General features: G+C 42.1%; 2 protein-coding genes across 2 annotated transcripts in view; both read right to left on the bottom strand.

The window, feature by feature from the left end:
* Window positions 1–792: 792 nt before the first annotated feature.
* ND-ASHI (NADH:ubiquinone oxidoreductase subunit ASHI) lies at window positions 793–15373 on the bottom strand. Its single transcript, XM_070105333.1, has 4 exons — window positions 15215–15373; window positions 13404–13624; window positions 11341–11499; window positions 793–949 (listed from the first exon to the last, which is right to left on the bottom strand). Exons 1-4 carry the CDS (start codon window positions 15333–15335, stop codon window positions 890–892), a joined length of 561 nt encoding a protein of 186 aa, XP_069961434.1. The 5' UTR covers window positions 15336–15373; the 3' UTR covers window positions 793–889.
* A 5103-nt stretch (window positions 15374–20476) lies between these two features.
* LOC128702531 (HMG box-containing protein 4) overlaps window positions 20477–27915 on the bottom strand; it is an 83583-nt gene continuing 76144 nt past the window's right edge. The window contains exon 10 of the mRNA XM_070105331.1: window positions 20477–25304. Coding sequence (XP_069961432.1) covers window positions 25131–25304 — 174 coding nt within the window. The 3' untranslated portion in view covers window positions 20477–25130. The remainder of the gene's footprint in view (window positions 25305–27915) is intronic.

The raw sequence follows: 27915 nt of genomic DNA, 5'->3' as shown, positions 1-27915 counted from the left end.
CCTGGGCTGGAGGCCCACCAGCTGGCCAAGGCCCCTGGGCTGGAGGCCCACCAGCTGGCTGAGTCCCCTGGGCTGGAGGCCCACCAGCTGGCTGAGTCCCCTGGGCTGGAGGCCCACCAGCTGGCTGAGTCCCCTGGGCTGGAGGCCCACCAGCTGGCCAAGGCCCCTGGGCTGGAGGCCCACCAGCTGGCCAAGGCCCCTGGGCTGGAGGCCCACTAGTTGGCTGAGTCCCTCCAGCTGGTTGAGGCCCCTGGGCTGGAGGCCCACCAGCTGGCCAAGGCCCCTGGGCTGGAGGCCCACCAGCTGGCCAAGGCCCCTGGGCTGGAGGCCCACCAGCTGGCCGAGGCCCCTGGTCTGCAACCCCTAAAGCCCATGCCTTGATCCTGCCCTGCTTCCCCCTTCCATGGATCAAACCTAATTACTTTCAATTTTACAAGTGCTTCATATTACTCTTCCACAGTTAGAGAAGCACTTAACCTATACAAGTAATAAAGCATCTGGAGAATAAGTCATCAAGTTTGATCTGAGGAAGAGAAAGATAGCTGTACTTCCTTCTATCACCAACTTTAAGACACTTTCCCTTCAACCTGACCCTTGTGGGTTTAGCACTCAAGTCCTGATTGTAATAATAATTTCCCTTGGACAGTCCATATATAAAAAAAACAATGTCACGAAAAGTTGAATAAAAATATATAAAGAAAATCCAGCAAATTCAATAACCAGGATTAAACCATATTTCTCAAAATGGAAATCACTTAAAAATCTACAATTATAACGGATAATGATACAATATTTTAATAACATTGTTATATTAAATCATTTATAATTGACATACTCATCATTACTCACTTTATATATATATACAACCACAGTGGCCACTGTACCAGCATCATTCTGCTGGCTCGAAGGTGTAGTGAACTGCGCCGTCTCCCGGGTACTGCTTGGGAAGCTGCAAATAATATTGTCTCGTTAACATTCATTTTTATTCTATTACCACTATCAAAAATACCATAATAACTTTGAAAATGGTCCAAGTATGATCAAAACATCGTCATAAGCTCCTCTCTCCAGGTGCGGGTTATTTGTGTATTGTTCCAGTCACTGTATTGTGCCTTTTAGTTATTTAATAACTTTTTACTTTACACAAATAACCCGCACGTAGGAGAAAGAAGCTTATGACAACGTTCCAGTCCGACTTGGACCATTGTATGTATGTGTGTGTTAGAGTGTGAGCAAGGTAATATTTATGAAGGTACTCAGGGAAACCAGTTACCTGGACTCGAGTCCTAGAGGTGGGAAGTACAGTGCGTGCACCCTAGTAGAACACTAGCTAAAAATTACAAACCAGTAGCCCTAACCTCTCACATCATAAAAATCTTCAAAAGAGTGATGAGACAGCAGGTTACAAATTTCATGGACCAGCACAACCAAGATAACCCGAACCAGCATGGTTTTAGAGCAGGATGATCATGTCTGTCACAGCTGCTGAACCATTATGACAGAATTACGGAGGCACTGGAAGACAACCAAAACACAGATATGATTTACACAGATTTTGCAAAGGCGTTTGACAAATGCGATCATGGAGTGATAGCGCACAAAATGAAGGCCATGGGCATTACGGGGAAGGTAGGCAGATGGATTTTCGGTTTCCTAACACACAGAACACAAAAAGTAATAGTGAACAGGGCAAGATCCAGCATCAGCGAGGTCAAAAGCTCAGTGCCCTAAGGCACTGTCCTGGCACCTCTGCTGTTCCTCATTCTCATAGCAGACATAGACAAAAACACCCGGCACACTTTTGTATCATCATTTGCAGATGACACTAAAATAAGCATGAAAGTCAGTACGGTAGAGGACACTGAAAAAGTACAGGAAGACATAAACAGGGTTTTCCAGTGGGCGGTGGATAACATGACGTTCAATGGTGATAAGTTCCAGCTGCTTAGGTATGGAAAGAATGAAGAACTCAAAAGGAGCACTATATACAAAACTCAAGAGGGTCACCAAACAGAACGTAAAGAACACGTAAAAGACCTAGGAATGATTATGTCAGCGGACCTTTCTTTTAAAGACCATAACAAGACAAAGATCACGACAGCCAGGAAGACGAAGGGGTGGGTATTGAGAACTTCAAAACAAGGGAAATAATGCTGATGGTGACACTCTTCAAATCACTAGTGCTCCCTCACTTAGAATATTGCTCAGTGCTGACGGCCCCGTTCAAGGCAGGAGAAATATCGGAGCTGGAACAAATACAGAGATCATTTATGGCTCACATTGAGCCAGTAAAGCACCTAAACTACTGGGAACGCCTGCAAGTCTTGAACATGTACTCATTGGAGCAGAGGAGAGAGAGGTACATGATAATATATACCTGGAAGGTACTCGAGGGCTTGGTCCCAAATCTGCACACTGCCATAACAACACACTGGAGTGAGAGATATGGGAGGAAGTGTAAAATAAACCCAGTGAGGAGCAGGGTTGACATGGGGACAATAAGGGAACACTGTATCAACATCCGGGGTCCCAGACTTTTCAACATCTTACCAGAAGATATCAGAAACACTGCTGGAACAAGTGTTGAAGCCTTCAAGAGGAAACTAGACAAGTATCTTCACCAGGTGCCAGATCAACCAGGCTGTGATGGATATGTGGGGCAGCGGGCCTCCAGCAGCAAAAGCCTGGTTGACCAGGCAAGCACCAGACGAGCTTGGCCCATGGCCAGGCTCAGAGAGTAGATAAACTCTCGAAACTCTTCAAAGATAGGTAAGGTATAAGGTAAAGGAAGGGTTAGAGATATTTGCTGTTAGAGGAACATCTAAAAAAATGTATGTTAATTTTGGTGGAATCACGGGTCCTACAGCCAGGTCTCCAACCAGACCTACTCGGAAAAAAAATATTAAAAAGCTCAGAACTATTACAAAACATACATGTGTATAGTGAATTAAGGTAGAGGTTTGTAAGACTTACCAGTCATCTCAAGTTCATGAAACAAAAAACCAGCAATCCTGCCAGAGTACGAAACATTTTGCAGGCTCCCATTTAACATATAAGAGGGTAATGTATGTCAACTTCACATGTATTTTTTACCACAGACGGCTTTAATCAAGTTACCTAACACAAAAGTGTAGTAAAACATTATTCACTGTAAAACAAGCACATGGAGACAACAAAACAAAATACACCTACCATCTGACTTACAACCGAGTTCGGTTCCGAGAAACCGGTCGTAAGTCGAAATGGTCGTAAGTCGAACTTTACTACTGAATATCAACAAAACATTTTTGTAATGACTTTATTTTATTGTTTTATTTTGGTATTTCATGTTTTACTTTACTTTTTATGTTGTTAGTTCTGTATTTTATACTGTAAGGTTTAGGATAAACACTGTGTACAACACAAATACTGGTTTATTTCCCAGAAATTTGGCATAAAAAACACGGTCGTAAGTCGAGTGGTCATAAGTGGGATGGTAGGTGTACATGTACAGAATAGGGTGACCAAGGGGGCATAAAAATATGGGGTGGGCAGGGAGTAGCATATTTTTTTCAATGCAACATCCCAGCAATTCCAGGAACAGCTGTTAAAAATTGACCACTGTCTGGAAAATCTTCCAGCTCCTGCACCCAACATCTTGCTCCTGGGGGATTTCAACTTAAGGCACCTAAAATGGAGGAATATAGCAAATAATATTGTTGCAGTAATAACACCAGGAGGCAGCTCTGATGAAAACTCACACTCACACGAGCTTTTAAATCTCTGCACAAAATTCAATTTAAACCAGCAAATAATAGAGCCTACAAGACTGGAGAATACACTAGACCTCATCTTCACTAACAATGATGATCTGATAAGAAATGTCACCATATCAAAAACAATATACTCAGATCACAACATAATTGAGGTTCAGACATGTATGCATGGAGCCCCAGACCGACAAAATGAGACTAGTCACGAGGGAGCATTCACCAAATTCAACTTCAATAACAAAAACATAAAGTGGGACCAAGTAAACCAAGTCCTAACCGATATAAGCTGGGAAGATATACTAAGCAACACAGACCCAAACTTATGCCTAGAACAGATTAACTCGGTGGCACTCGATGTATGCACAAGGCTTATTCCTCTAAGAAAAAGGAGGAGTAGATGTAAAATAGAAAGAGACAGGCGCTCCCTTTACAGGCGACGGAAAAGAATAACAGAGCGGCTAAAAGAGGTCAATATATCTGAAATGCGCAGGGAGACACTGGTCAGAGAAATAGCAAGCATCGAACTTAAGCTAAAAGAATCCTTTAGGAGTCAGGAATCGCGGGAAGAACTAAAAGCCATAAATGAAATCGAAAGAAACCCAAAGTATTTCTTCTCCTATGCCAAATCAAAATCGAGAACAACGTCCAGTATTGGGCCCCTACTTAAACAAGATGGGTCCTACACAGATGACAGCAAGGAAATGAGTGAGCTACTCAAGTCCCAATATGACTCAGTTTTTAGCAAGCCGCTAACCAGACTGAGAGTCGAAGACCAAAATGAATTTTTTATGAGAGAGCCACAAAATTTGACTAACACAAGCCTATCCGATGTTATCCTGACGCCAAATGACTTCGAACAGGCGATAAATGACATGCCCATGCACTCTGCCCCAGGGCCAGACTCATGGAACTCTGTGTTCATCAAGAACTGCAAGAAGCCCCTATCACGAGCCTTTTCCATCCTATGGAGAGGGAGCATGGACACGGGGGTCGTCCCTCAGTTACTAAAAACAACAGACATAGCCCCACTCCACAAAGGGGGCAGTAAAGCAACAGCAAAGAACTACAGACCAATAGCACTAACATCCCATATCATAAAAATCTTTGAAAGGGTCCTAAGAAGCAAGATCACCACCCATCTAGAAACCCATCAGTTACACAACCCAGGGCAACATGGGTTTAGAACAGGTCGCTCCTGTCTGTCTCAACTACTGGATCACTACGACAAGGTCCTAAATGCACTAGAAGACAAAAAGAATGCAGATGTAATATATACAGACTTTGCAAAAGCCTTCGACAAGTGTGACCATGGCGTAATAGCGCACAAAATGCGCGCTAAAGGAATAACAGGAAAAGTCGGTCGATGGATCTATAATTTCCTCACTAACAGAACACAGAGAGTAGTCGTCAACAGAGTAAAGTCCGAGGCAGCTACGGTGAAAAGCTCTGTCCCACAAGGCACAGTACTAGCTCCCATCTTGTTCCTCATCCTCATATCCGACATAGACAAGGATGTCAGCCACAGCACCGTGTCTTCCTTTGCAGATGACACCCGAATCTGCATGACAGTGTCTTCCATTGCAGACACTGCAAGGCTCCAGGCGGACATCAACCAAATCTTTCAGTGGGCTGCAGAAAACAATATGAAGTTCAACGATGAGAAATTTCAATTACTCAGATATGGTAAACATGAGGAAATTAAATCTTCATCAGAGTACAAAACAAATTCTGGCCACAAAATAGAGCGAAACACCAATGTCAAAGACCTAGGAGTGATTATGTCGGAGGATCTCACCTTCAAGGACCATAACATTGTATCAATCGCATCTGCTAGAAAAATGACAGGATGGATAATGAGAACCTTCAAAACTAGGGAGGCCAAGCCCATGATGACACTCTTCAGGTCACTTGTTCTATCTAGGCTGGAATATTGCTGCACTCTAACAGCACCTTTCAAGGCAGGTGAAATTGCCGACCTAGAAAATGTACAGAGAACTTTCACGGCGCGCATAACGGAGATAAAACACCTCAATTACTGGGAGCGCTTGAGGTTTCTAAACCTGTATTCCCTGGAACGCAGGAGGGAGAGATACATGATTATATACACCTGGAAAATCCTAGAGGGACTAGTACCAAACTTGCACACGAAAATCACTCACTACGAAAGCAAAAGACTTGGCAGACGATGCACCATCCCCCCAATGAAAAGCAGGGGTGTCACTAGCACGTTAAGAGACCATACAATAAGTGTCAGGGGCCCGAGACTGTTCAACTGCCTCCCAGCACACATAAGGGGGATTACCAACAGACCCCTGGCAGTCTTCAAGCTGGCACTGGACAAGCACCTAAAGTCAGTTCCTGATCAGCCGGGCTGTGGCTCGTACGTTGGTTTGCGTGCAGCCAGCAGCAACAGCCTGGTTGATCAGGCGCTGATCCACCAGGAGGCCTGGTCACAGACCGGGCCGCGGGGGCGTTGACCCCCGAAACTCTCTCCAGGTAAACTCCAGGTAAACATCCCACTGAGGCAGCTGACCTAAGCAAAACTTTTTCCTTTTACATTTAATAATTTATACAGAAAAAGGGGTTACTAGTAGTACATTCTTCTTTCAATGTACCAGCCGTATCCCACCGAGGCGGGGCGGCCCAAAAGGAAAAACGAAAGTTTCTCCTTTTAAATTTAGTAATATATACAGGAGAAGGGGTTACTAGCCCCTTGCTCCCGGCATTTTAGTCGCCTCTTACAACACGCATGGCTCACGGAGGAAGAATTCTTCCACTTCCCCATGGAGGTAAGAGGAAATAAATAAGAACAAGAACTAGAAAGAAAATAGAAGAAAACCCAGAGGGGTGCATGTATATATATGCTTGTACATGTATGTGAAGTGTGACCTAAGTGTAAGTAGACGCAGCAAGACGTACCTGAAATCTTGCATGTTTATGAGACAGAATAAAAAGACACCAGCAATCCTACCATCATGTAAAACAATTTACTAATAGTATATATGTCCCTGAAATGATTCAAATCCAAATCCTTTCTTTTATGCAGTAAACAGGTGATATAATTTACAACAAGTAATGGCTATAATCATAACCAGAATTTTTGAAAGGGTGGAGTAGCAAGCCAGTGGAAGGTCTCAGTCGGATGACCAAAAGCTCCACGTTCATCAGGAAACACTTGTCCTGTTTCCTGACAAACCTTACCTAACACTTGTCCTGTTTCCTGACAAACCTTACTTAACACTTGTCCTGTTTCCTGACAAACCTTACTTAACACTTGTCCTGTTTCCTGACAAACCTTACCTAACACTTGTCCTGTTTCTTGACAAACCTTACCTAACACTTGTCCTGTTTCCTGACAAACCTTACCTAACACTTGTCCTGTTTCCTGACAAACCTTACCTAACACTTGTCCTGTTTCCTGACAAACCTTACCTAACACTTGTCCTGTTTCTTGACAAACCTTACCTAACACTTGTCCTGTTTCCTGACAAACCTTACCTAACACTTGTCCTGTTTCTTGACAAACCTTACCTAACACTTGTCCTGTTTCCTGACAAACCTTACCTAACACTTGTCCTGTTTCCTGACAAACCTTACCTAACACTTGTCCTGTTTCTTGACAAACCCTACCTAACACTTGTCCTGTTTCCTGACAAACCTTACCTAACACTTGTCCTGTTTCCTGACAAACCTTACCTAACACTTGTCCTGTTTCTTGACAAACCTTACCTAACACTTGTCCTGTTTCCTGACAAACCTTACCTAACACTTGTCCTGTTTCTTGACAAACCTTACCTAACACTTGTCCTGTTTCCTGACAAACCTTACCTAACACTTGACCTGTTTCCTGACAAACCTTACCTAACACTTGACCTGTTTCCTGACAAACCTTACCTAACACTTGTCCTGTTTCCTGACAAACCTTACCTATGTAACAATGTTAGGCACTAAAGAAAGCCATTAGCATGCAGCACATCTGGAGGATGTGAAGGTGGTTTTGAGTGGTAGGAGCAGGCATGTGTAAACATGTTATAATGAGTGGAGACGTGTTGTGTTCATGATCTGATATGTTATTGGACGGGCACTCTAACTGTTTGGTAAGATATAGTTCAGGAAACAGGTCAAGTGTTAGGTAAGGTTTGTCAGGAAACAGGACAAGTGTTAGGTAAGGTTTGTGAGGAAACAGGACAAGTGTTAGGTAAGGTTTGTCAGGAAACAGGACAAGTGTTAGGTAAGGTTTGTCAGGAAACAGGACAAGTGTTAGGTAAGGTTTGTCAAGAAACAGGACAAGTGTTAGGTAAGGTTTGTCAGGAAACAGGACAAGTGTTAAGTAAGGTTTGTCAGGAAACAGGACAAGTGTTAGGTAAGGTTTGTCAGGAAACAGGTCAAGTGTTAGGTAAGGTTTGTCATGAAACAGGACAAGTGTTAGGTAAGGTTTGTCAAGAAACAGGACAAGTGTTAAGTAAGGTTTGTCAAGAAACAGGACAAGTGTTAAGTTAGGTTTGTCAAGAAACAGGACAAGTGTTAGGTAAAGTTTGTCAGGAAACAGGACAAGTGTTAGGTAAGGTTTGTCAAGAAACAGGACAAGTGTTAGGTAAGATTTGTCAAGAAACAGGACAAGTGTTAGGTAAGGTTTGTCAGGAAACAGAACAAGTGTTAAGTTAGGTTTGTCAAGAAACAGGACAAGTGTTAGGTAAAGTTTGTCAGGAAACAGGACAAGTGTTAGGTAAGGTTTGTCAGGAAACAGGACAAGTGTTAAGTTAGGTTTGTCAAGAAACAGGACAAGTGTTAGGTAAAGTTTGTCAGGAAACAGGACAAGTGTTAGGTAAGGTCTGTCAGGAAACAGGTCAAGTGTTAGGTAAGGTTTGTCAGGAAACAGGACAAGTGTTAGGTAAGGTTTGTCAGGAAACAGGTCAAGTGTTAGGTAAGATTTGTCAGGAAACAGGACAAGTGTTAAGCAAGGTTTGTCAGGAAACAGGACAAGTGTTAGGTAAGGTTTGTCAGGAAACAGGTCAAGTGTTAGGTAAGGTTTGTCAGGAAACAGGACAAGTGTTAGGTAAGGTTTGTCAGGAAACAGGTCAAGTGTTAGGTAAGGTTTGTCAGGAAACAGGACAAGTGTTAGGTAAGATTTGTCAGGAAACAGGACAAGTGTTAGGTAAGGTTTGTCAAGAAACAGGACAAGTGTTAGGTAAGGTTTGTCAGGAAACAGGACAAGTGTTAGGTAAGGTTTGTCAGGAAACAGGACAAGTGTTAGGTAAGATTTGTCAAGAAACAGGACAAGTGTTAGGTAAGGTTTGTCAGGAAACAGGACAAGTGTTAAGCAAGGTTTGTCAGGAAACAGGACAAGTGTTAGGTAAGGTTTGTCAGGAAACAGGACAAGTGTTAGGTAAGGTTTGTCAAGAAACAGGACAAGTGTTAGGTAAGATTTGTCAGGAAACAGGACAAGTGTTAGGTAAGGTTTGTCAAGAAACAGGACAAGTGTTAAGCAAGGTTTGTCAGGAAACAGGACAAGTGTTAGGTAAGGTTTGTCAGGAAACAGGACAAGTGTTAGGTAAGGTTTGTCAGGAAACAGGACAAGTGTTAGGTAAGGTTTGTCAAGAAACAGGACAAGTGTTAGGTAAGGTTTGTCAGGAAACAGGACAAGTGTTAAGTAAGGTTTGTCAGGAAACAGGTCAAGTGTTAGGTAAGGTTTGTCAGGAAACAGGACAAGTGTTAAGTAAGGTTTGTCAAGAAACAGGACAAGTGTTAAGCAAGGTTTGTCAGGAAACAGGACAAGTGTTTCCTGACGTGTTCTTAGTCATATGGGGACCCACAGCTGGAGCTTTTAGTCACCTGACAGAGGCTTTTCCAGTCTACCACATTAAAATTATTTTATTTATATTGTTATTAACACATCAACAATTTCCCACCAAGGCAGGGTGACCCGAAAAAGAAGAAACACTTTCATCTTCATTCACTCCATCACCGTTTGTATAGTCCTTGTGGCTTAGCGCTTCTTTTTGATTATAATAATAATAATAATCATTGCTTAGTTAATCTTAAGTTAATTTTAAGCCAGCCCGTAATGCTATGCATAGTATAAGTGGCTTTGGCATACTGCTCTTATCTGTATTTTTTTTTGTACCTCTGTATGTGTGCACAAATTGGAAATAAATAAATAAATAAATAAAAACAGTTAAAAAACTGCAACATTAACACCCGTCCTTCAGAGTGCAGGCACTGTATTTCTCACATCCAGGACTCAAGTCCAGCTAACCAGTTTCCCTGAATCTCTTCATAAAACCACATTAAAATTTAAGGCTATAATTTTAACAATAGTGACTTACATATCCCCATTCGAACTGTGATGTTCAAACACCCTTGAAAGGAAAGCTATGGAATGAATGACGGTAAATGTGTTTCTTTCTTTGGGGGTCACCCGTACCTTGCTGAGAAAAGTAGTGACATAGGATAAGTTGTTGTGAGTGAGTTTACGTCATTATAAAGTTGTATTAAACCTGGACTGCACGTTCAAAACTGTAATTCAGCAAAACTTTAAAAATGCAACAGGTAGTGCACTTCTATAAGTATATTCCAAGAAAAATATGAAAGTTATTATACAGTACAGTGGACCCCCGGTTAACGATATTTTTTCACTCCAGAAGTATGTTCAGGTGCCAGTACTGACCGAATTTGTTCCCATAAGAAATATTGTGAAGTAGATTAGTCCATTTCAGACCCCCAAACATACACGTACAAACGCACTTACATAAATACACTTACATAATTGGTCGCATTCGGAGGTAATCGTTATGCGGGGGTCCACTGTACTTAGACATATGTATAATAATGTACCGCATCAGGAAAATACACAGGTACAGTATTTTGAAAAACTAGTGTATTGTACGGGGAAAATAAACTGATACAGTACTTTAAAATGTATAACAAAGAAAATATAGAGGAATACTTTAGCATATACTACAGCATCTTTTTCCGTTTTTGTTGGCTTTCAATCGAGCCATTGTTTATTATGTTTGGTGACTTTACTGCTACGCTGCCATTATCATTTTCATACAACAGCTGTGTGAGGGAAGGATGGCTGGTGCCATTTTTAGAGATACATAAACAGGAACTCCTGTGCAGAATAAAAATAATAAAATAGAAAAAGCTGTATAAACAAGGGAGGGCCTTGTTTATATGGCTCTAAATATGGCGTTGGTCATCCTTCCTTTACGCACGGGGCATAATGAACAATGGCTCAACTGAAAGCCAACAAAAACATGGAACACTGAAAAATCTGCTCTGTATACACGGGGCCCTATATAAGTGGGGCCCTGTATACACAGGGCCCTGTTTACATGGGGCCCTGTTTACATGGGGCCCTGTCTACACGGTACCCTGCTTACATGGGACCCTGTCTACATGGTACCGTTTACATGGGGCTCTGTCTACACGGTACCCTGTTTACATGGGGCCCTGTCTACACAGTATCCTGTTTACATGGGGCCCTGTCTACATGGTACCCTGTTTACATGGGGCCCTGTCTACATGGTACCCTGTTTACATGGGGCCCTGTCTACACAGGGCCCTGTACTGAGAAAATACTCACCACAGGCCAATGCATCTTTTTATCCTCCAAATAGTAGTAGATGCCAATAGAGACAGCCATTACCCCAAAGAATGATAGAGCATACTGCTGCATGGAGAAGCGCATTTTTTGACTGGCGTTGATACGATCTAAGCCATACATGTCAAAATCTACGTGCACCTGTAAATGGAATGCGGGAGTTTTATGGTTTGAATTATTATTACACTCGTGGAATGTGGAAAAAATTAGCAGGATTTTTTTTATTTTTTTTTCAACACATTGGCCATTTCCACTGAGGCAAGGTGACCCAAAAAAAGAAGAAATGCTTTCATCATCACTCCACTACTTTTGCCAGAGGTGTGGTGATATTACCATTCAAAAACTGCAACGTATCTGCAACCCCATGGACTGGGCTGCAGCCATTGACCCTCCAAATGCCCCTCAGGTATATACTCCAGGTACACAACACCTTCAGTGCAGACACTGTACTTCCTGCCTCCAGGACTCAAGTCCAGCTAACTGGTTTCCCTGAATCCCTTCATAAATGTTACCTTGCTCATACTCCAACAGCACATTAATTCATAAAACATTTGTTTACACTCCTGGACAAATACAGCCAGGTCTCGATTAGAGATAGTTTGAACAGTGCAAAATTATTTCTGTTTTTTTCTCCACAAAAACTTCAAATCACGTGCAAAAATTACATATACAATTTTATCTCTTTTCTGCAGTATACAAGATGTAGTTTATATGTAATAAATATTGTTAATTACAAAGAAAACCACTAACATGCGAAAAATGCAAACTCGAATACTGTAGTTACTTAGTGGGATTCATTATTTACACTAAGTGAGACCTTAGCTGTATATTAGGGATAACTCGACTGACGGAGCCTACTGTGTAGGCGAAACATTTTGGAATAAAGATACCCGACTATTGCACACGTGTCTTAACAACCTGTCAGTTGATAAGACACGTGTAATATGTTTACACTATCATATATTAAGCGAGTAATTAAGTTGGGCCTTAAAAAATGCATATATAGTACACACATTACTTAATATATTTTTGTCCTTAGCTTCTAGTGAGTGGTGAATATATATTTATTGTTGGAAGTCTGAATAAATGAAGAACGGGTATATCTAAAGGCTGCTGCATTAGTGAAATGCTGTAAGGTGAAGCCCTCCTGTACGTGTATCCAACAGAAAAGAAATACGTAAGACACATAGGCAACATTTAGGGATCTTTATTCCGCAACATTTTCCCTTCACGGTAGGTCTCTTCAGTCGAGTACAGAAAGTAGGCAGGAGCAGTAGACATGTGAAGACAATGTAATCGGTCCATCACCCTTGAAGATGCAGATCTGAGGTTGTCAGTCAGAATGGTTGGATCTGAGAGGGACATGACCTCTCAGTGATTACATTCTTTCTTCTACTACTCTACACCTTTCCTGCCGATAGCATATGTCTCCACCCTGTCGCTGGTTCTTTGCATTGTTTCAGACTATGAAACAGAATTCTTCTGCAGGCTGAGGGACTGACGAAGTGCATCTTCAAGGGACAGGGACTGGTTACATCGTCTTCACATCTCCACTGCTCCTGCCTACTTTCTGTACTTGACTAAGAAGCCTACTGTGTAGGCAAAACATTTTGGAATAAAGTTGCCTAAATGCTGCCTATGTGTCTTACTTACCAACTTGTCGGTATTGTGTACCATTTTGATATTCACTCAGAAAAGAAATACATTACAGCAGAACCCCAGCGTTTGAATCTACTCGAGTCCAGAACAAATATGACCCGGTCTTTGAACATTTTTCCAGAGTGCGAATGCACTGATTCAGCTGTAATAAACTTTACAGGAAAGCCGTGTCACAAAAGTGCTTTGAAGTGACCTCTGACACTGACCTGACTTTTGAAGACTTTCGGAAGAGTCAGTTCAACATCCTCCAGTGTGAGGATGATAATTAAAGCCTGGCAAATACCACTTCCCACATCGAACTTTTCCCAGCTCCAACACCACCTAGGAAGCAATCAAGTTCAAACAATGAGGATCCACTATATTTACATCACGTAAAACATGCTCACCGGCTCTCCGAAATTTCTACGATGCTCTGGGTAGTCCCAATCTTCATAGGGGTCCCGGGATTCCGCCGAGACAACGGGCAGGTTGGGGTAGTCTCCGTACCCCATGCCATCATCAGCGTATGGCTCGTATTCGTCGGGACGTAGGCCATACTTGCGCGCAGCCTCAGCCCGCTCCTCTGGGGTCACCGGATATGGTTTCGGCTTCCAATCCTTATTCCAGTCTAGTAATCAAAGAATTTTTTTTCTTTTTACTGTATACTTCGAGTCAAATTATTATTACAATCAAAAGCAAGCACTAAACCCACAAGGGTCATACAGCGAACCTTAACAATAACAAGTTTTGGAAATTGTCCCGAGTGTCCATTCAATCAAATTAATGTTAAAAATAACCAAAAAAACAGTATTTGACAGTAAGTTTATTTAGACGCAGATACATACAAGTACAATTACTGTACAAACCTGGAGTTTACCCGGTATAAATGACCAAACAAAACAACCCAAAAAAGTCACCGACTTATTCCCATTGTGGTCCTTGATATTTCCATTTGAGCTCTTGATACTATTGTAGTCCTTGATATTACTTTTAGTCCTTGATATTACTATTAGGGTCCCTGATATTACCATTAGGGTCCCTGATATTAACATTAGGGTCCTTGATATTACCATTAGGGTACCTGATATTACCATTAGGGTCCTTGATATTACCATTAGGGTCCTTGATATTACCATTAGGATCCTTGATATTAACATTAGGGTCCTTGATATTACCATTAGGGTCCTTGATATTAACATTAGGATCCTTGATATTAACATTAGGGTCCTTGATATTACCATTAGGGTCACTTATATTATCATTAGGGTCCTTGATATTACCATTAGGGTCCTTGATATTACCATTAGGGTCCTTGATATTACCATTAGGGTCCTTGATATTGCCATTAGGGTCCTTGATATTATCATTAGGGTCCTTGATATTAACATTAGGGATCTTGATATTAACATAAGGGTTCTTGATATTAACATAAGGGTTCTTGATATTAACATAAGGGTTCTTAATATTAACATTAGGGTTCTTGATATTAACATTAGGGTTCTTGATATTAACATTAGGGTTCTTGATATTAACATTAGGGTCCTTGATATTAACATTAGGGTCCTTGATATTAACATTAGGGTCCTTGATATTAACATTAGGGTCCTTGATATTACCATTAGGGTCCTTGATATTACCATTAGGGTCATTGATATTAACATTAGGGTTCTTGATATTAACATTAGGGTCCTTGATATTAACATTAGGGTTCTTGATATTAACATTAGGGTTCTTGATATTAACATTAGGGTTCTTGATATTAACATTAGGGTCCTTGATATTAACATTAGGGTCCTTGATATTAACATTAGGGTCCTTGATATTAACATTAGGGTTCTTGATATTAACATTAGGGTCCTTGATATTAACATTAGGGTTCTTGATATTAACATTAGGGTCCTTGATATTAACATTAGGGTTCTTGATATTAACATTAGGGTCCTTGATATTAACATTAGGGTCCTTGATATTAACATTAGGGTCCTTGATATTAACATTAGGGTCCTTGATACCACCTTCAGGATTTGTGACCACCAATTGATCATATATATGACACTGGCCGGGGGGGGGGATGAAGGTTGATCCAAGGAGGGGGAAGAACACCTCTGCTTCCTGGGATCAAGAGCCCTTCACTGGCAACCAAAATTTTCCCCCTGGGGGGGGGTTAGAAAAACACAAAAATACAAGAGGACAGATAGATGTTATATATGTAACTTACGGCCAACATTCCTGGAGACCTGGAGGCCAAGTAGGCCAGGGTAGAGGCCAGGTAGGAGGCCAGGGAGGCCACCAGGGAGGCCAATAAGTGTCCTGGAGGTCAGGAGTCGTCTGGCCGCCATGTTTACCTCAGCTGGGAACTGTTTTCTCCGTTCAGGACGAACACCACCATGCAATAAAACGTTATTTTTATCCCAGGAAGATCTCACTTGCGAGCTATTTTTTATCGCAGGATGAACACTCACTGATGTACCACAATATATATTTATTCCAGGACGAACAGTATCGCTCCAAACATTTTTTTTTATCCTAAGATGAACAATAACATCACCACTAAACCCTTTCTTAGTATCCTGGGATAAACAATCTCACTTAGGGCCTAACACTTAGGCCTTAGGCCCTAAGTGATTTCAGAAAGGATATAGGAAAGCCCTGGTTTGGTAATAGAGTTGTGAATGAGTGGAATAAACTCCAGAGTACAGTTACTGAAGCTAAAACCTTCTGTAGCTTTAAAATAGGTTTGATAAATACATGAATGGGTTCGAGTTGGACCTGACTAGCTTGGGCCAGTAGGCCTACTGCAGTGCTTCCTTCTTAGGCGTATGTCTTGCACCTGACTAGCTGGGCCAGTAGGTGACTTGGACCTGACTAGCATGGGCCAGTAGGTAACTTGGACCTGACTAGCATGGGCCAGTAAGTGACTTGGACCTGACTAGCATGGGCCAGTAGGTAACTTGGACCTGACTAGCATGGGCCAGTAGGCAACTTGGACCTGACTAACATAGGCCAGTAGGTAACTTGGACCTGACTAGCATGGGCCAGTAGGCAACTTGGACCTGCCTAGCATGGGCCAGTAGGCAACTTGGACCTGACTAGCATGGGCCAGTAGGCAACTTGGACCTGCCTAGCATGAGCCAGTAGGCAACTTGCACCTGACTAGCATGGGCCAGTAGGCAACTTGGACCTGCCTAGCATGGGCCAGTAGGCAACTTGGACCTGACTAGCATGGGCCAGTAGGCAACTTGGACCTGCCTAGCATGAGCCAGTAGGCAACTTGCACCTGACTAGCATGGGCCAGTAGGCAACTTGGACCTGCCTAGCATGAGCCAGTAGGCAACTTGGACCTGACTAGCATGGGCCAGTAGGCAACTTGGACCTGCCTAGCATGAGCCAGTAGGCAACTTGGACCTGCCTATCATGGGCTAGTAGGTAACTTGGACCTGACTAGCATGGGCCAGTAGGCAACTTGGACCTGCCTAGCATGAGCCAGTAGGCAACTTGGACCTGCCTAGCATGGGCCAGTAGGTAACTTGGACCTGCCTAGCATGGGCCAGTAGGCAACTTGCACCTGACTAGCATGGGCCAGTAGGCAACTTGGACCTGCCTAGCATGGGCTAGTAGGTAACCTGGACCTGCCTAGCATGGGCCAGTAGGCAACTTGGACCTGCCTAGCATGGGCTAGTAGGTAACTTGGACCTGCCTAGCATGGGCCAGTAGGTAACTTGGACCTGCCTAGCATGAGCCAGTAGGCAACTTGGACCTGCCTAGCATGGGCCAGTAGGCAACTTGGACCTGACTAGCATGGGCTAGTAGGTAACTTGGACCTGCCTAGCATGGGCTAGTAGGCAACTTGGACCTGACTAGCATGGGCCAGTAGGTAACTTGGACCTGCCTAGCATGAGCCAGTAAGTAACTTGGACCTGCCTAGCATGGGCCAGTAACTTGGACCTGACTAGCATGGGACAGTAGGTAACTTGGACCTGCCTAGCATGGGACAGTAAGTAACTTGGACCTGCCTAGCATGGGACAGTAGGTAACTTGGACCTGCCTAGCATGGGACAGTAGGCAACTTAGACCTGCCTAGCATGGGACAGTAAGTAACTTGGACCTGACTAGCATGGGCCAGTAGGTAACTTGGACCTGCCTAGCATGGACCAGTAGGCAACTTGGACCTGCCTAGCATGAGCCAGTAGGTAACTTGGACCTGCCTAGCATGGACCAGTAGGCAACTTGGACCTGCCTAGCATGGGCCAGTAAGTAACTTGGACCTGCCTAGCATGGGCCAGTAGGCAACTTGGACCTGCCTAGCATGGACCAGTAGGCAACTTGGACCTGCCTAGCATGGGCCAGTAGGCAACTTGGACCTGCCTAGCATGGGCCAGTAGGCAACTTGGACCTGCCTAGCATGGGCCAGTAGGCAACTTGGACCTGCCTAGCATGGGCCAGTAGGCAACTTGGACCTGCCTAGCATGGGCCAGTAGGCAACTTGGACCTGCCTAGCATGGGCCAGTAGGACTGCTGCAGTGCTTCTTCCTTCTTATGTCCTAATTTTCAGTATGGTTTATCCTACACATAATTAATAATCAATTTTACAAAGTCACGATTTTTTTTACCGTGATACAGTAATTATTATTACATTCAAAACTAAGCACTAAACCCACAAGGGTCATACACTACTGAATACAGTAATTGAAAATGCATCTGAATAAAATATTGAATTTTTGTAGGCCTATTGTGATGAGATTATGCTTCATTTTCCTCTTAATTATATAATAGAAGCACTAAACCCAAATGGGTTATGTGCTAGTGGCTTTCTTTGTATACCTGGAGGGTGTTTTGGGGGTCAGTGCCCCCTGTGGCCCAGTCCATGACCAGGCCTTGTGGTGGATCAGGGACTGATCAACCAGGCTGTTACTGCTGGCTGCATGTAAACCAGCGTAGGAACTACAACCTAGCTGGTCAAGTACTGACTTTATGTGTCTGTCCAGCTCCCTCCTGAAGACAACCAGGGGTCTTGAAGACAACCAGGGGTCTTGAAGACAACCAGGGGTCTTGAAGACAACCAGGGGTCTTGAAGACAACCAGAGGTCTTGAAGACAACCAGGGGTCTTGAAGACAACCAGGGGTCTTGAAGACAACCAGGGGTCTTGAAGACAACCAGGGGTCTTGAAGACAACCAGAGGTCTTGAAGACAGCCAGGGGTCTTGAAGACAACCAGAGGTCTTGAAGACAACCAGGGGTCTTGAAGACAACCAGGGGTCTTGAAGACAACCAGAGGTCTTGAAGACAACCAGGGGTCTTGAAGACAACCAGGGGTCTTGAAGACAACCAGGGGTCTTGAAGACAACCAGAGGTCTTGAAGACAGCCAGGGGTCTTGAAGACAACCAGAGGTCTTGAAGACAACCAGGGGTCTTGAAGACAACCAGGGGTCTTGAAGACAACCAGAGGTCTTGAAGACAACCAGGGGTCTTGAAGACAACCAGGGGTCTTGAAGACAACCAGGGGTCTTGAAGACAACCAGGGGTCTTGAAGACAACCAGGGGTCTTGAAGACAACCAGAGGTCTTGAAGACAACCAGGGGTCTTGAAGACAACCAGGGGTCTTGAAGACAACCAGAGGTCTTGAAGACAACCAGGGGTCTTGAAGACAACCAGAGGTCTTGAAGACAACCAGGGGTCTTGAAGACAACCAGGAGTCTTGAAGACAACCAGGGGTCTTGAAGACAACCAGGGGTCTTGAAGACAACCAGGGGTCTTGAAGACAACCAGGGGTCTTGAAGACAACCAGAGGTCTTGAAGACAACCAGGAGTCTTGAAGACAACCAGGGGTCTTGAAGACAACCAGGGGTCTTGAAGACAACCAGGGGTCTTGAAGACAACCAGGGGTCTTGAAGACAGCCAGGGATCTTGAAGACAACCAGGGGTCTTGAAGACAACCAGGGGTCTTGAAGACAACCAGGGGTCTTGAAGACAACCAGGGGTCTTGAAGACAACAAGGGGTCTTGAAGACAACCAGAGGTCTTGAAGACAACCAGGGGTGTTAAAGACAACCAGGGGTCTTGAAGACAACCAGGGGTCTTGACAGCCAGGAGTCTTGAAGACAGCCAGGGGTCTTGAAGACAACCAGGGGTCTTGAAGACAGCCAGGAGTCTTGAAAACAGCCAGGGGTCTTGAAGACAGCCAGGGGTCTTGAAAACAACCAGGGATCTTGAAGACACCTGGGGATCTTGAAGACAGCCAGGGGTCTTGAAGACAACCAGGGGTCTTGAAGGCAGATAGGGGTCTTGAAGACAACCAGGGGTCTTGAAGGCAGATAAGGGTCTTGAAGACAGCCAAGGGTCTTGAAGACAGCCAGGGGTCTTGAAGGCAGATAGGGGTCTTGAAGACAACCAGGGGTCTTGAAGGCAGATAAGGGTCTTGAAGACAACCAGGGGTCTTGAAGACAACCAGGGATCTTGAAGACAACTGTCTTGAAGACAACCAGGGGTCTTGAAGACAACCAGGGATCTTGAAGACAACCAGGGGTCTTGAAGACAACCAGGGATCTTGAAGACAACCAGGGGTCTTGAAGACAACCAGGGATCTTGAAGACAACTGTCTTGAAGACAACCAGGGGTCTTGAAGACAACCAGGGATCTTGAAGACAACCCGGGGTCTTGAAGACAACCCGGGGTCTTGAAGACAGCCAGGGGTCTTGAAGACAACCAGGGGTCTTGAAGACAACCAGGGGTCTTGAAGACAACCAGGGGTCTTGAAGACAACCAGGGGTCTTGAAGACAACCAGGGGTCTTGAAGACAACCAGGGGTCTTGAAGACAACCTGGGATCTTGAAGACAGCCGTCTTAAAATAAGATAAGATAAGATTTCGTTTGGATTTTTAACCCCGGAGGGTTAGCCACCCAGGATAACCCAAGAAAGTCAGTGCGTCATCGAGGACTGTCTAATTTATTTCCATTGGGGTCCTTAATCTTGTCCCCCAGGATGCGACCCACACCAGTCGACTAACACCCAGGTACCTATTTGCTGCTAGGTGAACAGGACAACAGGTGTAAGGAAACGTGTCGAAATGTTTCCACCCGCCGGGAATCGAACCCGGGCCCTCCGTGTGTGAAGCGGGAGCTTTAACCACCAGGCCACTGGGCCACTAGCCACCAGGCCACTGGGCCACTAGCCACCAGGCCACTGGGCCACTAGCCACCAGGCCACTGGGCCACTAGCCACCAGGCCACCGGGCCACTAGCCACCAGGCCACTGGGCCACTAGCCACCAGGCCACTGGGCCACTAGCCACCAGGCCACCGGGCCACTAGCCACCAGGCCACTGGGCCACTAGCCACCAGGCCACCGGGCCACTAGCCACCAGGCCACTGGGCCACTGTCTTGAAGACAACCAAGGGTCTGAAGACAGAAATAAAATTTGCATTTGTATAGTGCCCGTAATAATAACAGGGTCATCGCTGATATGAGGATGAATTAGTCACTGCTTTCAATTTCATAATTATAATAAGTGTCTGGTACAGTGTCCAGTGATCCAGTGATACAGTCAATAGTTAAAGAAAAAATACAAAGGTAACTTCTAAGTCGTTCAACGCAACTTAACTCGTAATATAATCACCAAAACCAGGGAATGGGTGGGGTTGAATCTTAAGTTCCCCGGCTCATTTGCATTCATTTTTTTTTTTTTTAACAAGTCGGCCGTCTCCCACCGAGGCAGGGTTACCCAAAAAAGAAAGAAAATCCCCAAAAAGAAAATACTTTCATCATCATTCAACACTTTCACCACACTCACACATTATCACTGTTTTTGCAGAGGTGCTCAGAATACAACAGTTTAGAAGCATATACGTATAAAGATACACAACATATCCCTCCAAACTGCCAATATCCCAAACCCCTCATTCATATTATTACAATTTTGCGAGTCAGAATTGTCTAAGTATCTAAGTACAAGTTACTGTAAAGTTTCTTATAAAGTTGATCTATACGATGCAATGTTTGGAAATGCAATTGAAACGTGCAGGTGAAAAGTGCCTTTTCACCTGTTATTCTATTTTGGACACTTTTCCAATTGCATTTACAAAAAAAAAAAAAATCACTGCATCCAGGAGCTTTAAGAATTTTTTTTTTCAGTCAATTTTGTGCATGGCTACTCTTCATATAAAAATTTTCTTAATAACAGAGTCTACGACTACATTTTATTAGACAGGCTTAGCCTACTCATAAAGGCATATCTCGCTAATACGGCCCTCGCTTTAGAGCGCTTCACTAATATAGTGCTTTTTGATCATGTTTATTATTTTCGGCACTTGTTTTGCTTTTCGGCACTTGTTTTGCTTTTGAGACGGTTTCCAGCAATTTTCAGTTGATTTTATTAGTTATTTTTGCTTTTGCATTTTTTCGGCCTCATGCTATTATGCACTTAATAAGTGATAGTGTAAATATGCTTTTTTTTTTTAGTTTTTTTATGGACTGGCAAATGAAAACACAGGCTGTGATTGACTTTATGGTAGTATTGGCTTTACAGTTGTACTGGCTTTATGGTAGTATTGGCTTTATGGTGGTACTGGCTTCACAGAGGTATTGGTTTTATGGTGGTGCTGGCTTTATGGTAGTATTGGATGTATGGTGATATGGCAGCAGTCTGGAACCTGACCTGCCGTATTAGTGAGGTATTCCTACATTTCATATATTACTATAGGCAACCCCAGCCACCAACGCACTCGACTTACACCCATTCTGTACACTTTTTTATAATTAAACGGCCATCTCCCACCAAGGCATGGTGACCCTAGGCAGAAAACACATTCACCATCACTCAGTCAATCACCATCTTTGCAGATGTGTGCCAACAATGCAACCATATTACCCACCAACTGCAATATCCCCCCCCTCCCTGTCATACACCACCAGTTTTTTTTTTTTAATGCATCAGCCATCTCTCACCAATCAGAGTGACCATTTGCTTAAAAAAAAAAAGTGGAATGGGTGGGATCTGAATCCATGGCAAGTGAGTCCCAAAAATCTAAGCCAGAGCATTTGTTTCCAACAGCGTTATTACGATTTAGCGAGTTGTATTCTGTCGAGGAAACCCATAAAAAATGCAATCTCAGTGTGTGAAACTGGTTCAAAGGAAAAGAACCTCTGGAAATGGTTCAGCTTAAAATGCTTCCATGGAACCAATCACAGGTGCTCCTCGACTTGCAATATTTCGACTTTACAATGGTGTTGGAGATGAAACTAAAGATAATTACCCAGCACGAAGGCAGCAAGTCCCTAACTTATATTCATATAGTATTTACTTTTCAATACTGGTATTTAGTTAGTTATAGCAACTGTTTATTTATTCAGTGACAGTCGCTATTTATTTATTTAGCATAACATACTCGCAATTAACTTACAATATTTTCAACTTACAATGGATTCGTCAAAACCCCATGTACAGTGGTCCCTCGATTATCGTAGTTCTCGAGAATCATAAATTTCGGAAATCATAGGGATATTTTCATATAAACATGGGCTCACTAATTGTAGATTGACTCGCAAATAGTAGTTCGCAAATAGTAGATTTCAATAATAGAAGCACCTCCAGGAACGGATTAATTACGAAAAACGAGGGACCACTGTATGTCGCTAGTGCACGGGGGGCTGCCTAAAAATATCCTAGAGAATATTAATTACCTCTACATGTTTTTTTAAATATCCACATGACATGTCTGAGCAAATATCGAATTGTTGAAAAAATTTTTATATAAACAAACGCTCGTCAGGACTGAACATGTAGCCATATAACAAAAGAGAATTTGACAATACTATAAAATATTGCAGATCATAACACAGTACTGTGATGTAATAAGATCACAGTAAACAGGTGATATCACAATATGCAAAACAACCACTGTGAAAAATAGTGAAATTCCAAGCAATTTTGTGATTTCTCATTATCAAGGACCTGTAATGGTCCTTGATAATGTGAGAAATCACAAAAGTGACTGGAATTTCACTACTTTTTCACAGTGACTGTTTTGCGCAGTACTGTGAATGTAACAAATAGGAATTGTACCCAAATTCTGATACAATATTACCAAAATACAATACCGTCATATACACCTGTATTCATAGTATGATACAGTATAATGTTACCAAAACACAGCATTATAGACGACAATAATGAATTACAACATCATGTATAATATTTATGGAAGCTTTTTTCTTAATGTATAATTAAATGATAATTATAAACTAATGTATAAGTAACCTTAAACTAAAACTACAACAAATACATCTGCTTTTGTGTATACAAGCAACATACAACTATATACGTATTGTCTACCGGTTCATATGAAATAAATGTAAATGAATGGCTCCCATCTACACAAGACATGAATAACTATACACTGCTAATTCACAATAAATAAACATTAATGAATAATTCCTGATAATATACTAGATATTATAATAAAAAACCGCTAAACAACGTACTGGATAACGTGTACAATATTGACGCAGGTGTTCGGAAAATTACACCTATTTTTCATTTAATAATTTATACAGGAAAAGGTGTCACTGGCACCTTGCTCCCGGCATTTAGTAATTCATACAAAAGGGGGTTACTAAATTATTTCATGTAGAAAGAAGAAAAAATTTCTTTATCTATATGGGTTGTCCTGCCTAGGTGGGAGATGGCCAGTGCACTGGATTAAAAAAAATTCGCTGGCCAGCAGGGTAAACTGTTTATCGTAGGAAGGATCACAAGCTTCAAGAGGCCATGGGCATGGTGCAGTGATGCTAAATATCATTTTTTAAATTCATGGGAGAGTGCTAAACCCACAAGGGTCATTTAGTGGAGGTTCTTTGTGTTACAAGTGATTTTCCTTGAGAGTGAAGTCAGTTATATGCTGCTGAAGAGTACACACAAACTGTCACAGTTGCTATCAAAAAGTTTACACAATGAGAGGCAATTTATACAATGCCAGAGAGTCTACACAATGCCCAACAGTCTATTACCAAACAGTGTATACAATGCCACTCAGTTTCCACAATACCAGACAATCTATTGCCAGACAATGTATACAATGCTATACACAAATAACCCGCACATAAAAGAGAGAAGCTTACGACGATGTTTCGGTCCGACTTGGACCATTTACAAAGTCACAGTGTGACTTTGTCAATGGTCCAAGTTGGACCGAAACATCATCGTAAGCTTCTCTCTTCTATGTGCGGGTTATTTGTGTATTGTTCCAGTCACGGAATTGTGACTTTTTGTTATTTATACAATGCTAGAAGTGTATAGAATACTACACAGTCTCCACAATGCCAGACAGTGTATACAATGTTAGACAGTCTCCACAATGCCAGACAGTGTATACAATGTTAGACAGTCTCCACAATGCCAGACAGTGTATACAATGTTAGACAGTCTCCACAATGCCAGACAGTGTATACAATGTTAGACAGTCTCCACAATGCCAGACAGTGTATACAATGTTAGACAGTCTCCACAATGCCAGACAGTGTATACAATGTTAGACAGTCTCCACAATGCCAGACAGTGTATACAATGTTAGACAGTCTCCACAATGCCAGACAGTGTATACAATGTTAGACAGTCTCCACAATGCCAGACAGTGTATACAATGTTAGACAGTCTCCACAATGCCAGACAGTGTATACAGTGTTAGACAGTCTCCACAATGCCAGACAGTGTATACAATGTTAGACAGTCTCCACAATGCCAGACAGTGTATACAATGTTAGACAGTCTCCACAATGCCAGACAGTGTATACAATGTTAGACAGTCTCCACAATGCCAGACAGTGTATACAATGTTAGACAGTCTCCACAATGCCAGACAGTGTATACAATGTTAGACAGTCTCCACAATGCCAGACAGTGTATACAATGTTAGACAGTCTCCACAATGCCAGACAGTGTATACAATGTTAGACAGTCTCCACAATGCCAGACAGTGTATACAATGTTAGACAGTCTCCACAATGCCAGACAGTGTATACAGTGTTAGACAGTCTCCACAATGCCAGACAGTGTATACAATGTTAGACAGTCTCCACAATGCCAGACAGTGTATACAATGTTAGACAGTCTCCACAATGCCAGTGTATACAATGTTAGACAGTCTACACAATACCAGGCATGATATAGGCTATATTATCGAGGATATTCATGAGCGTAGGTTCAGGAACTGCTCCTTGCATCTGACTGACTTGGGCAGTGAGGCACGTCAGAGGTCCAAGCACACACAGCATAGAATCCAGTAGTACTGACAAGCTTCCCGATACAGCAATCTGACCCTGAAACAAACGAAATAATATAAACAAATAACCCGCACATAGGAGAGAGAAAAAGCATATGATGACTGATGACCGACAGAGGAAATGTTATTATTATCACACTGAATCCAGTACGACCGATAAGCTTCCCGATACAGTGATCTGATCCTGAAACAAATGAATGTTATTATATATTATTTCAATCAGAATTAAGTGCTAAACCCAGAAGGGGCATACTGAGCTGTATAAAGAAATAAATACACAATAACTATTATTATTATTGTTATTATTATTATTACAGTTTGCTTTGTAGTGTGATTTTTGTTACCGCAATTGAAAAAGTCCATTCAGAACTAAATGGCTATTAAATTTTGAATGTACTTTTTGAATTATACGTACAGTGGACCCCCGCATAACGATCACCTCCCAATGCGACCAATTATGTAAGTGTATTTATGTAAGTGCGTTTGTACGTGTATGTTTGGGGGTCTGAAATGGACTAATCTACTTCACAATATTCCTTATGGGAACAAATTCGGTCAGTACTGGCACCTGAACATACTTCTGGAATGAAATAATATCGTTAACCGGGGTTCCACTGTATTTGCAAAAAATCACACTACATAGAACTTTATAATTATTATCGCTTGTATTATTATCATTATCATCATTATTATTACAGCACCTGAGAAGTGGAATTATTATTATTAAAGAGAGCAGAACATGTATGGGTCGTGTAACTTGTATGAAACAGACAGTACAGGAATTAGTTTTGATCCAAGAGAAAGAGTTCCAAACCCTTGGAACAAAAGTCCTTTACCATCATCAAAAACATCCCCTTATATAGAAAGCCATAATTTTTTTTACAATTTCCAATTATTGAACATCACAGATAATCTTACATTTAAAAACACTGGACAAAGAATTTTAGTCAATAAATATTTTTGAAATTTTTTAACTAATTCAAGAAAATTTATTTAAAATATGAAAGCAGAATTAAAAATTTTTTAGTTATGGAATTTGTTTGTATTTTGAGTACATATTTACTGAAGAGTTGTGTAATGCACTTCATTTTTAATTAATAAACAATACCTGAAAAAATATTGGATGTGCTTTTTCAATCGCATTTGCAAAAAATTGCAATGAATCAAATTTTTTTTATAAGAGAGCTTACAGCATATACAGTGGAACCCCAAGTTTCGGCCATAATTCGTTCCAGAAGGCTGTTTGAGTGCCGTTACTGAATGAATTTGTCCCCATATAGATTAATGTAAATTAGGTTAGTCCATGTCAGACCCCCAAAAATACACTTACAAAAGCACTGACAATAATACACTTACATAATTGTTCGAGTCGGGAGCTGTGCGAAACTTGGGATACCACCGTACTTCCTTTTTAACAGTTGCCAGTACCAGTAATACTCAGATTACGTAAGAATTTTGAAAAAAAAAAAAAATACAGGTGGTCCTCGATTTACGATGGTTCGACTTATGATATTTTAACTTTACGATGGTGTGGCAGCAATTACTTTGGAAATGAAACTTAAGATAATTACCCAGCACGAAGGTAACAAGTCCATAACTTGTATTCATTTACAGTGGACCCCCGGTTAACGAACTTTTTTCACTCCAGAAGTATGTTCAGGTGCCAGTACTGACCGAATTTGTTCCCATAAGGAATATTGTGAAGTAGATTAGTCCATTTCAGACCCCCAAACATACACGTACAAACGCACTTACATAAATACACTTACATAATTGGTCGCATTTGGAGGTGATCGTTAAGCGGGAGTTCACTTTATTTACTTTTCAGTAATGGTATTTAGTTAGTTACAATAAGCATTTATTTACTTATTCAGTTACAGTAGTTATTTATTTACTTATTTAGCATACTATGCATGTATTCCCAAGCATCTTATGATATGTGATAAGTGGTTTAAAAACCGACAAGTTGAAGATTGAGACACTTATGCAACATATGAGAATCTTTAAGGAAATGTTTCACCACACAGTGGCATCTTCAGTCCAATACAAAGCAGAGAGCAGTAGGGTGAGGAGGAGTTTGAGGTAATTAGTCCCTCCATCCTACAAGAGTGATGGACTGAACACGTCGATTCCAGGATGAGGGACTGTTTACCTCAAACTACTCCTCTCCTTACCACTCTCTGTTTTGTATTGGACTGATGAAGCCACTGTGTGGCGAAACGTTTCCTTAATAAAGATTCCCATATGTTACATAAGTGTCTCAAGCTCCATCTTGTGATATTTTTGACTTACGAGGAACGTAACCCCATTGTAAGTCAAGGACCATCTGTATTATTGTTAGTAGTAATACTATTATTATTAAGAACATAAGAAAGGAGCACTGCAGCAGGCCTACTGGCCCATGCTAGGCAGGTCCAAGTTATCTACAGGCCTCAGCCAGTCAGGTCCAAGTCACATCCACTTATTATTAATGTCATGATGATGAAGAAGTGCTAAACCTACAAGAATCATACAGTGCCTGGGGAATGAGATACAATAGTCTGATCTGAGGAGGAGGGGAAGGGTAGCTTCAGTGTTTGGGATCAAAAGCTTTTCACCAACACCGAGGCATTTTCCTTGAAGGGAACAGTGAGAGCAACAAGCCACAA

The sequence above is a fragment of the Cherax quadricarinatus genome, chromosome 98 (genome assembly GCF_038502225.1).
Source record: "Cherax quadricarinatus isolate ZL_2023a chromosome 98, ASM3850222v1, whole genome shotgun sequence".
In the NCBI taxonomy this organism is placed as follows: domain Eukaryota; kingdom Metazoa; phylum Arthropoda; class Malacostraca; order Decapoda; family Parastacidae; genus Cherax; species Cherax quadricarinatus.
This window is presented reverse-complemented; position numbering and strand designations above follow the sequence as displayed.

What these genes read in the sequence shown, in the direction of transcription:
- ND-ASHI (XM_070105333.1), bottom strand. Translation starts at nt 15,335, where the DNA reads ATGGCGGCCAGACGACTCCTGACCTCCAGGACACTTATTGGCCTCCCT. An exon ending in GGTCTCCAGGAATGTTGGCC is followed by an intron (nt 13,625 to 15,214) that starts GTAAGTTACATA and finishes TTTGATTACTAG; the next exon opens with ACTGGAATAAGGATTGGAAG. An exon ending in AAAAGATGCATTGGCCTGTG is followed by an intron (nt 950 to 11,340) that starts GTGAGTATTTTC and finishes TATTATTTGCAG; the next exon opens with CTTCCCAAGCAGTACCCGGG.